Source organism: Rana temporaria, chromosome 4 (genome assembly GCF_905171775.1).
Source record: "Rana temporaria chromosome 4, aRanTem1.1, whole genome shotgun sequence".
Classification (NCBI taxonomy): Eukaryota; Metazoa; Chordata; class Amphibia; order Anura; family Ranidae; genus Rana; species Rana temporaria.
The window spans coordinates 271,919,230-271,933,466 of NC_053492.1; the positions used below are offsets into that span (position 1 = coordinate 271,919,230).

A 14,237-nucleotide genomic window follows, 5' to 3' on the forward strand; every position below is an offset into this window, starting at 1 on the left:
ACCACAGTCTGTTCTCTGCCTAATGTGGTCAGTTTTAATTAGGAAAGCAAGGGGACTAGTGGATATTACAGTTGAAAAATGTGTAAAAAACTGTTTTATCCAACAATATAGTTCATAATCAACCAAATTTGGTTGTATAGTTTTTACCTCCTGCCAGGATGTGTCCCTGCCATCCAGTGACCTATTTTATATGTTAAGAAAGGAAATTGTGAGCTTGAACAAGATATGTCCTTTTTTGCCACTGTGTGCTGCATAGGGTTAGTGAACCTCTCTCATGCCTTATTCAGAGCCAAGACTATGTAAGGGGGGACCTTAGAAGGCTATGTGTGCAAATTGCATATTGTTCTCTTCTTGATACGAACACATGGAAGAAGGAGCATGAGCCTCTGGGAAAAAAAAGGTGAAATTCAAGGCTAGAATGAACATAAATAAAAAACCAACAAACATATTCAATTAAGTGGACTTACCTTTCTACACAAGAAAAATGTTGTCTATTTGGCGATGTCAAGTAAGTACGTGGTGTTGGCACATATGAGACTGAAAAACATCCTTCTTCTCAATGAGTCCCACAAAATGATTGGCACAAGCAGGTGCCACAGAGCTTTCCATTGCAGTGCAGCTGATTTGCTTGCACGTGGAATTTTGAAATCTAAAATAGTTGTTTTCAAGAATGCGTTCTGAACACTGTAGGATGAATTATTTTGGGATAACAGAAGTCTGTTTACGTAATACATTTTTAAAAGTAGCGATGCAATCCTGGTTAATAATGGTAAGGTATAGGGAGCTGATATCCATATTGGCTATAAAAAAATCAGAGGCATGTTCCATGTCAAATAATTTGGAAAGCAAATAAACCATATATGGTTGAATTATTTGGTCCAAAAATTTGGGCGAGTTACTGAGTCATGCGGTCTGAATCGGATACCATAGGCTGATATTTTAAAAGTGGGAAACCTTTATGGATCTTAGAAAATCCATATACCGGTATGTTAGGAAATACTGGATGATCCATGATGTGGAACTTGGTATTTTCTTTTGATAGAAACTCTAATGGACAGCATGAATTGCTAGTTGGGAATACACGTTGTCCTTCTCCTGTAGGCTTTTTACACTTGTTTTCTTTTTTAGTCTTTTTTTTAACCTTTGTTACTTTTTATTCTTTTTTTTTCATGTTGTTTTATGCTTCTTAGCAATTTGCACCAGGGCCATCTAGTGTTTGCTTTCCATAGTGCAGCCTGTGCATGAACCAGTCCTGGAATTTTTGTGATTCTTATGGGACAAATACACACAGGAAATGTGGGTTTTGTGAGAAATTTAGCTTACTGTGTACCAAACACATTTCATGTTTTTGGCCAGTTTGAATAGCTTTTCCCTCTTGATTATGATCTTGATTATGATAATTTTTAAATCTGTCAAAACCTAACACTTACATGCTGTGCTAATTATTTTTTAAAAAAAATGTTTGCCAGTTTATTATATAAAAAAATTGCAAGTATTATCTGAAGTGTAACATTTTTTACTGCTTTATAATTATGGAGAAACAATAAAAAATAAATAAAAGAAAAATCTACATTTAGGCAAAATCTGAAACTAGAGAAAATAACTTAAATTACCATGTTATAAGTAGGCAGCTGAAATTACTTGAGCAGATTCAGTCACTTACAGTATATGAATATTTTGTTATATAATATTGTATTAGTTCTCATTACATATTATTTGTAGGTCTATATACAGGTAAATGGGATAACTTTGTTCATTCTTGAAAGTGAGTCTATTGTTATATTATCATACAGAATCAGATTGATAAATTCAGATTCTTTTCCTTTATGGTTTCTAAATATATTTTATGCATACACTTTCCTTTGATTTTTATTCTGTCTCAGAGATGTAAAGACCACATATTTGACTCTAGCAGCTCTAGATATGGAAACACATAATAAACAAACATCCCTTTGCCTCACACAATCTGACAGGATTGTTTCAACCTGTTAATCATTAATATGGCTGATGTGATCACCACCATTTTTTCTATCTTTTTGAGACAACAGATAACCCAATTTACTGTGGCTACGTCACATCCAGAGTCATTATCTCTACCCCTCTGTGACTTTTTGTCAAAATAAAAGCACCTGAAAATCTAGGCTCCAACCTTTAGATGAACAACTGCCTTTCATTTGATAGGAGATATAGGCCAACAACAGGGTGTGCTTCTAGGTATACTTTAAAATAGCCAGTGATGTCAAAGCTTTTACAGCAACATTTGTCAGACCAGAAAGCAAATATTGTATGAAGCTCGTGAAGGACCAGACAAGCAATACTCTCCACATGGACTTTTACATGGTCTTCTTTATAATTCATATCTATTTTTACTCTATAACACCTGGGATGTTGGTTGGATTTTTTTTTAGACTGAAATTGTGATTTTGTCTTTTGAGTTTCTTTGACAGTTAATGTGCTGGAATAATTGTACATTTATATAATGCCAATTGAACAGTTTTCTGAGACACAAGAGGGAGACTGTCCATTCCAAACTGGGGAGCCACATAAAAAAAGTAACACAAGGATACCGGATTGCTATGGGTCTATGGTGGAGAAAGAGCTTATGGCTTATTCACAGGAAAGTCTCTGCACGGAGAGGAGTGATGGAATAATGCTTACACCAGATGAGGAAGAAACTCCAACTGGTCTTGGAATAAAAACAGGTATGAACTTCAGCTCTATATAATATTTAGTAGGCAGATCTTTCACAGAAAATGGGTGGCAGCGCAGGGTATACCTATCTAGTTCTTTGCACTAGAAGATATCCAGAACAGACCACTTTCAATAAGTAATGACCCCCTTTAAGAACTTTTTTTTTGGTTTTTAAAAAATGCCAGTGATTGATGATAGATTTTAGAATTTTTTTTAAGATATTGGTATCTGTAGGTGATTGTGAACACTGTTGCCCAAAAATGACTCAACCCTTAATTTCCATATCAGGCACATAGGGCATACATTTGAAAATGTCCATGAATATAATACAGCAGCCAGTTAATAAAGTACTGTATTTATTGGTGTATAATACTCACTTTTTTACCCTGAAAATAGAGGGTAAAATGTGCCTGCGTATAACCGTTATACGCAGGGGGCTGTGGATAGTTTTCTGAAACTTCCCTCTCAAAGTTAGGGTGCGTGTTATACGCCTGTGCGTGTTATACGCCGATAAATAACCATTATATTTCATGTTATGCATCTGATGCTCACATACACATACTGTACAGAGTTGTATTATATGGGGGGCAAATACTCTGAACCTCAGCAATAAAAAAAAAATTTTGCACAGCTAATATAGAAGTATAAGCTACTGGCAACAAAGTTCAAAGGTAACCAATGGTTTTGTACCAAGAGAACATGCTTAAAGATTACAATCCACACACAGCCCAATTCTAAAGATCTTCCAAAGGTGTAGGTATCTGACAACACACATCTTTTCTCTGTATTCAGTCCTGAGATGCCATATTTGCTTCAGATAATCAAATGTAAAATCAGAGTTCTCATATTTTTTGGTGGAAAACTGAAGTAAACACAGATTCTCAGGACTGCTACATTGTATATTGTACTTTTGGTAAAAATCAATATGTGATAATTTAACATTATTCAACATAGTATTATATTATTATTCTACAGGATTTGATATAGCACCAACAGTTTATGCAGCGCTTAAGGGAGGCAATACAACAATACAATTCAATACAAGAGGGTTAAGAGGAGCCCCTTGGAGCTTACAATCTAATAGAATAAAATAATAGTATGAAATATATCTAAATTTATATATGTGTTAAAAACGTAATTTTGCATGCATATCTCAGTGTAAATAGTGCATGTATTTGCGGGTTTGCTATAAATGCTTACATACATTTGCAACTGAGTTCAACATTTAGCTACAAGAATTGTCATTTGGAGTAATTACATCAAGGGAAACTATAGTGAATGAGCTTGGAGGATGCTACTGCCAACCTCTCCTTCTAAATTTAGTAATTACTTGACGGTCACAAGAGAGAGTTTGGATAGAATGGGGCAGCAGGATTTTCTCGGCACCGTCAAAGGATATTACAAGTTTTTTTTTAAATCAATACATTTTATTTACATACAGATACAAAATGTAACAAAATGTCCATCAGGACAAAAAGGGGTATTCCAACAATTCCCTCTTGACGGTTCCAACATCCCTACCATGGGAGTCAACACTAGTAGAGACATTACTCCATCAGGTTTCTCAACGTGTTTGGCTGTTGCCCACTTCTTCAGGAGAATACAGAGGGGGTAGATACTAAAATACAAATAAAGATTATTAGTATATATGCAAAGTTATAATGACAAATACATTTCATACAGTGAGAATACTTTTGGAACATATTAAAAGTAACGTGGGAACACTCACCCCAGGATCCAAACCTAGCCAATGAAAAGTTACACAGGGGGGCGATGACATGAATATTTTCCTTGTCACTGACTTATGCCACGTACACACGATCGTTTTTCGGCATGATCGTGTGTGGGCTTCACATCGTTTTTCGGCTTCTGAAAAACGACAAAAAAAAAATTCGAACATGCTGCATTTTTTAACGTTGTTTTTTAAAATGAAGTTTTTCGGTTTTCTGGTAAAACTACCATTCATAATAGAGTAGGCACATTCATCACGCTGTAACAGACAAAAAAGCACGAATCGTCTTTTACTAACACGGAATCAGCTAAAAGCAGCCCAAAGGCGAATAGAACTTCCCCTTTAGAGTGCCGTTGTACGTGTTGTAAGTCACCGCGCTTTGTTCGTCATTTTTCAAAAACGATGGTGTGTGGGCAACATCGTTTTTAATGATGAAGTTGGAAAAACATAGTTTTTTGGACATGCTAAAAAACTTCATTTTTTTCATGCCGAAAAACGATCATGTGTACACGGCTTTTAGACCTAGTAGTTAATTTAGGAGTACTGACTTTTCTAATGTGCATGCATGTTCCAAGCCAGTGTCTCAATTAAGCTGAAGCCAGAAACAGCCAGGCAACTAGTATTTTCAGGAACAATGGCAGTCTCTGTATTTCTCCAGAACAGTTTTTTTTTTATATATAGTAGGCGATGTTTAGAATGTAAAGTTAAGATGAAGAGCAGGCACTTTTGGTACATTGTACATTTGTATATGAAGTACATAGTCGAATTACCGTATACATACATATTTTTTTTTCTGTGGCATCAATAAAGTAGAGAATATTATTTATTTTTACAAGTACCAGAAATAAATACGTTTTTAGTTATGTTATCTATATGAAGAAATTGATAAGAATATAAATGATACATACATTTACATATCCTATGTTTTTTGCTTACTGTATTCAGAGATGCATCTGACGAATGACACATGTTCATCAGAAGATGAGGACCTTGATATCATTTATAGGAAGGATAGAGTTATTTGCAATAAGGCAGCACAGAAAAAATCAATCACACAGATTATTAAGGATAAGAAGAAACAGACACAACTCACTTTACAATGGTGAGTATATAAAAATGTATATGAAATACAAATTTTCTTCAGATTCTTAGATTCGTAAGAGAATGTTAATGGTGTCCATGAATCCAGCAATGTTATAGTATTATCAACCTGCTTTTGATCATAAAAATAGTTTCAGTGGGCCAGATTCTTGTAGATTCTTGTACACTACGCCGCCACAACTTACAGGAGCAAGTGCTGTATTCCCCAAACACTTGCTCTGTAATTTGCGGCGGCGTAGTGTAAAAGGCCCGGCGTATCCCCGCGTAATTCCAAGGGGGCGGCTTGTATTTAAATTAAGCGCGCCCCCGTGCCGATCGAACTGCGCAGGCTTAAAATAGCCCAGTGCGCATGCTCCAGTTCTCGACGGAAAACGTCAATGACGCCGACGTGTGCGTCATTGACGTAAAGTCGTATTCAAGAACGCCTTTGGAAAACGATGTACCCGACGGGAAAAGATGACACGGACCCGACGCCATACTTAACATGGCATACGGCGGACTGGCGTAAGGTTACCCCTCATATAGCAGGGGTAACCTTACGCTTACGCAAACGACGTAAGCGACGGCTACGCAACGCAAATTCGTTCGGGAATCGGCGTATCAGGCTCATTTGCATAAACAACTGAGACCTGAACGTAAACGCCACCTAGCGGTCGGCGTTGTATTGCATTTAGGATCCGACTGTGTAAGTGATTTACACCAGTCGGATCCTAGTCTAAATCCGTCGTATCATGTTTTGCGAATCCAAAACAATGATACGACGGCGGGAAATTCGAATTACGCCGGTGTATCAGTAGATACTCCGGCGTAACTCTTCTGAGAATCTGGCCCAGTGTTTTTTTTTTTTTTTTATTCTTTATTTTACATCTTTTTTTTCCAGAAATATCCATTGTAAGTTGTTACATTTACAAACATACATGACTTCTATATGTTGCTACATGCATTATTACAGTCTTCTTAGCCACTTCCAAGTTCTGTATATTGCTGTTTAAATTAACAACCACACCTTGTCAATAACCTAAACTTATAACTCATCCACCAGTATCCAACTCATCGCCTAGTAACCCCTTTCCTCCCCTCCCTCCCTTCTCCTAAACACAAAAAAAGTGTTTTTAAAAGTGGTTGAAATTGTCAAAAAATGTTTATGAATAACCCCAATAATAACAGCAAGGCATTGGGGGAGATTTACTAAAACTGGTGCACACAGAATCTGAGCAGCTGTGCATAGAAACCAATCAACTTCCAAGTTTTATTGTCAAAAAATAATGAAACAAGCTAGAAGTTGACCGGTTACTATGCACAGCTACACCAGATTCTGTGTGCAACAGTCTTAGTAAACCCCCCAACCCACCTATTTATTGGATGTTGTGAGTCTCCCTGTCCAGCTCCCAGTGCCTGAAACCTGTTAAGCAGCACTATGCAATGGTAGAATGACTCAATGCATATCATCCCTTGATTCCTATTAAACAAGGAAATGTGGAAACATAATATTTTCTCTTCAATTTTTGGGTGCTTGATGATCAGGGCCCTTTCATACGGGTGGACCAATCGGGTCTGCCTGTCAGTTTTTCAGGCAGACATGATCAGACCCTCCAGTCTCCTCTATAGAGTGGTGCGTGTCAATGTACATGTGTCCATTGACACCCGCTGACATCCAATCCGATCCTGTCTGCTAAAAACATCTGTTCCCCATCTGTCTGGCAGATCAGATTGGATGGCAGTCGAGTGTAAAGGGACAGGTGGTCTGTTTACATCCAATCGCCCATAGAGGAGAGCGGGCTGTGTCTGCTCTGCATCACCAGAGTGGTTACAGACCAGTTCATTGGACTTGATTTAGGTCATCAGACTAGTTTTGTCCTTTCTTCATATTATGTTGGATGTATTTTCTTTCCATATTGAATGATTACCACCATGTTGGACTTTCTTGTTCATTCACTTCATGAATGATTACTAAAAACATTCCTTCTTTTATGTGCACTTTCATTTCACATAAGGGTTAGCGCTACATTCCATCCACATTCCACCTTGAATACACACAATCGGGCAAACCGATGAGAACGGTTATTTTTTAAAGTCTCTTTCGTTTTGATAGATATATTTAGCGCTAAACCGATGAGAACAGTCTTATGGACCGTTTTCATCGGACCAAACCGATCGTGTGTGGGCCCATCGGTTATTTATCCATAGGTTAAAAAAAAGCAATCTTGTTTTAAATTTAACCGATGGACACCTAACCGATCGTTTGTAGGCACGTCCTTCGGTTAAAAATCCAGGCACGCTCAGAATCAAGTCGACGCATGCTTGGAAGCATTGAACTTCGTTGTTTTCAGCACGTCGTTGTGTTTTACGTCACCGTGTTCTGATACGATCATTTTTTTGAAGTCAGCTTCATCGGTTAACCGATGAAAACGGTCCATCAGACTGTTCTCATCGGTTTACCGCTAAATATATGTATCAAAACGAAAGAGACTTTAAAAAATAAGTCTTATAATCATAAAGTGTTAACACCAAGGTGCTCAAAAGTCCATAATAAGTGGTAAATAATTGCAATCTTAGTAAAGTTCCAAATCCAAAAAGATCCAAAACAGATGTGACATGTTGTGGAAAGTAGAACCACCAAGGTATAAACTGGAGGCTTTCCAGAGAAAGTGGACCTAAATAAGCATATACTTAATAGGTCATGAAGGCTTAAAAGGGTAGCGGTATCCCGGTTCCCAAAACAGCTTGTGGACAGGAAGGATAGAATTTACGTTGGCGTATCGTTTGATACGCCGCGTAAGTTCTAGGAAGCGCCGGCATATCTTCTTTCTGTATTCAGAAAGCAAGATACGCCAGAATTTTACTAAGATACGGCCAAGGTAAGTCTCTTACACCGTCGTATCTTAGTTGCATATTTACACTGGCCGCTAGGTGGCGCTTCCGTAGATTTACGTGTAGAATATGCAAATTAGGTAGATACGCTCCATTCACACTAGTGCGATTTCAGATGTGACTTGACTCAACAGAATTGTTGTTTCAATTTTGCTCATTCACATCAATGCAGTTCAGCACTGTGCGATTTTGAAAAAGGTTCCTATACTACTTTGGTGCAATTAGAGTGTGATTTTGGCCTCATAGAATATTAAAACTACATTCAAGTTCCATCCAAGTTGAACTACATAGTGGCACTGAAAATTGGATTAAAATGGGATTTCAGCAGTGTGATTCTGGCATAAATGTATTTCTGTGTATAGTTTGTAAACTAAAATGTACATAAAGCAGTTATAGTCCCTCATTACATGTGCTTCCTGCTCACAGTTGCTGCCAGTATTGTTTGCTTAAAGCCCATTACACACGTACCGAAACAGCAGGAACTAGACAATTTTTGGTACATGTGTACCACTGTCTGTTTACTAGAAGCCAGTCTAATGTCCAGCTTCTGTCAAATGGTCTTGATGGAAAACCAGCATTCGATCGTGCTTGCAGCTGTATTTTGGTGGGGAGAAAGTCCCCCCTATCAAAAAACAATTGCTCAGTGGGAGAGATCCCTGCACCACACATCATTGTGTTGATGTTGGGACCTGTCAGTTTCTACTGGTTGAAAGGTAAAAAAAAAAAAAAAAAAACGTAATGCGTATACCCAGCTTAACTGTTCCTTTCTCTTATTAAAGTCAGTGAATCAGATCTGAGAAACTGAAAACAATACACTCTCTATAGGACTAAGGCCGACCATAATTTCTTTCCTGCAACCACAGGTTCTTACAGGGGAATCCCTCCCACCGAGCCATTGTGTTCTCCCAACTGGGGTGGGGGAAGTCATCCCTGCTGGGAAAACACAATGTCTCGGCGAGAGGGATTCCCCTGTAACAACCTGTGGTTACAGTAAAGAAATGTACTTTGTCTATAGCCGGGTGTTCTCCCGGCAAGGGTGGTGGGGTAGCGGAAACCATCCCCACCGGTAGAACACAGTGATTATTGCTAATGGATATAACAGCTGCTAGAAATAATCACATGTAAAATCCAGCAGGCTTGTTGTACCCAAGTTGATCGATCAATCAGCTTGGGTACATTCAGCCTGCACATACATGGTTTGAATCTCGGCCGGTTCCTGCTGAACCAGCCAAGATTTTAACTGTCTTTGGCCGAATTAACTGATCTTATTCCAGGAGGCTAAGGAGCAAAAAGAAAAACCCTATGAAATTTTCCAAAAATACACTATAGATTGACCTTGAAATACCCATGCTTTGCCCATGCAGACCAAGGTAATTCCTGCTCCCCACCAATACAGATTCACCTTCCTAAACAAAGGAACTGCTTTGTACTTTCGGGTATTGGAGAGCATGTGACTGAGCCCATGTGACAGGTTTGGGCTAAACAGCAAGCATTCTCACATTGGGTGAATCCATAGTCCAATGTGAACTAATACTCATGGCTTACACAAGCAGCTTCTTCTGCTCCAGCTGCGGCACAGACCAAATTTTAGTTCAGACAAAAGGAGCCTCAAGTAGGCTTTTAGGATAGTTTAGGAGCTGCTGAGGTTAGAGGAGGTTCTACTTCCCCTAACCTCCCTCTCCTGAACATGGAAGAATCGCATCCAGAATAGCAATGTTTTGACCGCGGGCAGCGGTCAAAATAGTTCCAGTGTACATAAAGCCTAAGACCGCTACTTCTGTTCTGTCTCTTAGCTAACCTAATCCTTTGTAATATATTAAATGCCTATTTGTAAAATCAAAGACAGCATACATATTGCATAAATTATATAAACAGTGATTTAAAAACAGTCTGCAGTGGATAGTAATGAGCTGGGAGCTGTGTGGTAGTCCTTGGTGGAGAAGAAAGCTGGCAGTAGTGGGGAGCAAGATGAGCCTGGAGTCCGTGAAGGAAGACCGGCATCTGTCAGGCTGCCCTGTGTGGCTGTGATGGTATATCCAAAAATCAGATGTGTGCCCAAAGACAACGTGTCCAGCTGGAGAAGTGAGGAGCTGTCTGTCCAACCACTGTGTGAGCCAATCGGGGCGCCTTTCGGAAGCTTAACTACGCCTCCTTCATCACCCAATCAGGCTGATGAAGGAGGCTTAGTTAAGCTTCCGAAACACGTCCGAAACACATCCCGATTGGCTTACACAGCATTTGGACTGACAGCTCCTCTCACTAGTCCACATGGACACATCGTCTTTGGGCGGACATCCGATTTCTGGATATACCATCACAGCCCAGGGCAGCCTGACGCCGGTCTCCCTGCTCAGACTCCCTTTAAACTAGTAGAAGTGTAAAAACAATTATTGGGCCTAGTTTAGATCTTCTATTTTATTTATTTTCAATTCTAGCAGCACCTACCCCAACCCCAGCTTTAGAAACAATACATTTAGAGGTCTCAATGGATATGTGATCTTTTTAAACATAACTATGGAACAATTTAATCAGATCTAAAAAGTGCCAACTTTCATTTTAACATGCGTTTTTATCAGTTATTTTGGCCTCATTCACATGGGTGCTGTGGCCCATGAATCATGAATCAGCCTTTACTCATGCAACTGCAGGCTCCAGGAGCTGCATGTCTATTTACACTATCTCACAAAAGAGAGTACACCCATCACATTTTTGTAAATATTTTATTATATCTTTTCATGTGAAGAAATTACACTTTAATACAATGTAAAGTAATGAGTGTACAGCTTGTATAACAATGTAAATTTGCTGTCTTCTCAAAATAACTCTACGCACAGCCATTAATGTCTAAACTGCTGCAAAAAAAGTGAGTACATCACTTAGTGAAAATGTCCAAATAGGTCCCAATTAGCCATTTTCCCTCCCCGGTGCCATGTGACCCGTTAGTGTTACAGGGTCTCAGGTGTGAATGGGGAGCAGGTGTGTTAAATTTGGTGTTATGACTCTCACTTTCTCATGCTGGTTACTGGAAGTTCAACATGGCACCTCATGCCAAAGAACTCTCTGAGGAGCTAAAAAAAAAAGAATTGTTGCTCTACATAAAGATGGCCTAGGCTATAAGAAGATTGCCAAGACCCTGAAACTGAGCTGCAGCATGGTGGCCAAGACCATGCAGTGATTTACCAGGACAGGTTTCACTCAGAACAGGCCTTGACATGGTCAACCAAAGAAACTGAGTGCACATGCTCAGCGTCATATCTAGAGGTTGTCTTTGGGAAATAGACATACGAGTGCTGCCAGCATTGCTGCTGAGGTTGAAGGGGAGAGGGGTCAGTGCTCCGACAAGCACATTGCATCAAATTGGTCTGCATGGTGGTGGGAGTGTCATGGTCTGGGGCTGCATGAGTGCTGCTAGCACTATGGAGCTAGCTACAGTTCATTGAGGGAACCATGAATACCAACATGTACTGTGACATACTGAAGCAGAGCATGATCCCCTCCAATCGGACACTGGGCCGTAGGGCAGTATCCCAACATGATAACGACCCCAAACACACCTCCGAGATGACCACTGCCTTGCTAAAGAAGCTGAGGGTAAAAGTAATGGACTGGCCAAGCATGTCTTCAGACCTAAAATCTATTGAGCATCTGCCGGGGAATCATCAAACAGAAGGTGGAGGAGCGCAAGGTCTCTAACATCCACCAGCTCTGTGATGTTGTCATGGAGGAGTGGAAGAGGACTCCAGTGGTAACCTGTGAAGCTCTGGTAAACTCCCTGCCCAAGAGGGTTAAGGCAGTGCTGATAAATAATGGTGGCCACACAAAATATTGACACTTTGGGCCCAATTTGGACATTTTCACTTAGGGGTGTACTCACTTTGGTTGTCAGCAGTTTAGACATTAATAGCTGTGTGTTGAGTTATTTTGAAGGGACAGAAAATGTATACTGTTATACAAGCTGTGCACTCAGTACTTTACATTGTAGCAAAGTGTAATTTCTTCAGTGATATAATAAGATATAATAAAATATTTACAAAAATGTGAGGGGTGCACTCACTTTTGTGAGATACTGTAACTGTATGGGGATGAAGCAGCTGTATGGACAGCTGCTTGTCCTAATTTGACAGGCATGCAGGGTTGTGCGTGCGGCCCTAAATGCACAAGGGTTTATTTCTGAAAATTTGAGTTTGCAATATCTGATGAAGCTGTGCATGGTAGTCAATCAGCTTCTAACTTCAGCTTGTTTAGTTAAAGCGGTTGTATACCCGCATTTTTTTATTTATTTTTTTACACCTGTAAGTAAGGCAAAAGCCATATTGAGCTAGTATGCACCGCATATTAGCTCATTATGAAATACTTACCTTAAAACGAGGTGTAGAGAACTTACCTGGTCCACGCCGAGCGAGATGTCATCTTGCCTGGCGTGTCTTCCAGGTATCGCCGCTCCAGCGCTGTGATTGGCTGGAGCGGCGATGTCGTCACTCCCGCGCATGCACGTGGGAGATTTTATTCCGGCAAGGTCCAGCGGCTGCCAGCCCTTTAGCCGAGGATCCCCCCTGTGCATGCGCCGCTGCAATCAGTGGCGCATTGTGGGGAGAATATCTCATAAACCGTACAGGTTTAGGAGATATTCTTTATACCTACAGGTAAGCCTTATTATAGGCTTACGTGTAGGTAAAAGTTAAACAAATGACTATACAACCACTTTAAGCTTTGACAATAAAACCTGGAAACTGATTGGTTTCTATGCAGAGCTGCACCACATTTTTAACCACACACTGACAGTATTTGGGGCTGCACACCCACGCCTGTCAAGTTAGCTTCTATACAGTGGCTACATCCCTATATACTTACATAGGCTGCCTGCACACAGATCCAGGCAGTTTCAGCCACATAAACAAAGGGCCAATTCATGATGTACAGGCCTTAGTGCCCATGGAAACATCTCTCTATTCAATGATTAAATTATGAAAGAAATGTCTAAATATAGTAATTTACAAAAAAAATTTGGGTTACATTGATAATGGCTAGAGAAGAGAAAGCATGTGATAAGTTTATAAAGAAATTATCTCCCCCAGTCTGTTAAATTCAAACAAACGTAGTATGACTTGTAAAAGGAGTGAGATGAATACAAATGAAACGTATGACTTTTACATCACAGGTTGGAAGAAAACTACATTGTATGTGAAGGGGTATGCTTGCCAAGGTGTATACTGTACGCACATTATCTAGATTTCTGCAGAAAGGAGAAATTGGAGCCAGCTTGTGCAGCGACTTTTGGAAAGGTATGTTGTTTTTCATATATACTCTAGAAATGGACTGGGTTTTGTAGTCATAGGTCTGGAAGCAATAATAGTCTCTTTTACATGTTTGTGCAACTTTTGTTAAAAATGTCTCTCCTGGTAAATTATAGACATTGCAAGGATTCCCATTGTAATGTTTTCTGTGGATAGCAAAATGCCATGTTTGACATTATTTTGAGTTTTTTAAGTTTTAGATGTTAGAACTGGCTGCCGATTTAACGGAAAGGTCAGATGCACAGTAAAGAGGGGCAGTTAGGAGTGGACTCTAGGATTAAGCTCTGGGGTTAGCTCTTCTGTGGTGGAACTATAGCAACCTATCATACTGATTGTTATTACTGACTGGCTGTTAGCATGGTTCTGTTTGTAGGTGTCAAAGACATGAAATGGTTTCTACGATCATGACTGAATCAGGAGACACTCATGTCACATCCATAGGTATCCTTACGTTTAGGATCCAGTTTATGTTCTGCTCTCGGCAGTCTGAATAGTGTCAACTAAGCAACTTGTATTTGGAAGATCGCATACATGGAATTACTGTAAGT

General features: G+C 39.6%; 1 protein-coding gene across 1 annotated transcript in view; it reads left to right on the forward strand.

The window, feature by feature from the left end:
• The first annotated feature begins 2,136 nt into the window (after nucleotides 1-2,136).
• The window catches only part of RFX6 (regulatory factor X6), a 113,800-nt gene continuing 101,699 nt past the window's right edge, over nucleotides 2,137-14,237 (forward strand). Inside the window, exons 1-3 of the mRNA XM_040350292.1 lie at nucleotides 2,137-2,702; nucleotides 5,369-5,525; nucleotides 13,554-13,677. Of these exons, the coding sequence (XP_040206226.1) occupies nucleotides 2,480-2,702; nucleotides 5,369-5,525; nucleotides 13,554-13,677 (504 nt within the window). The 5' untranslated portion in view covers nucleotides 2,137-2,479. The remainder of the gene's footprint in view (nucleotides 2,703-5,368; nucleotides 5,526-13,553; nucleotides 13,678-14,237) is intronic.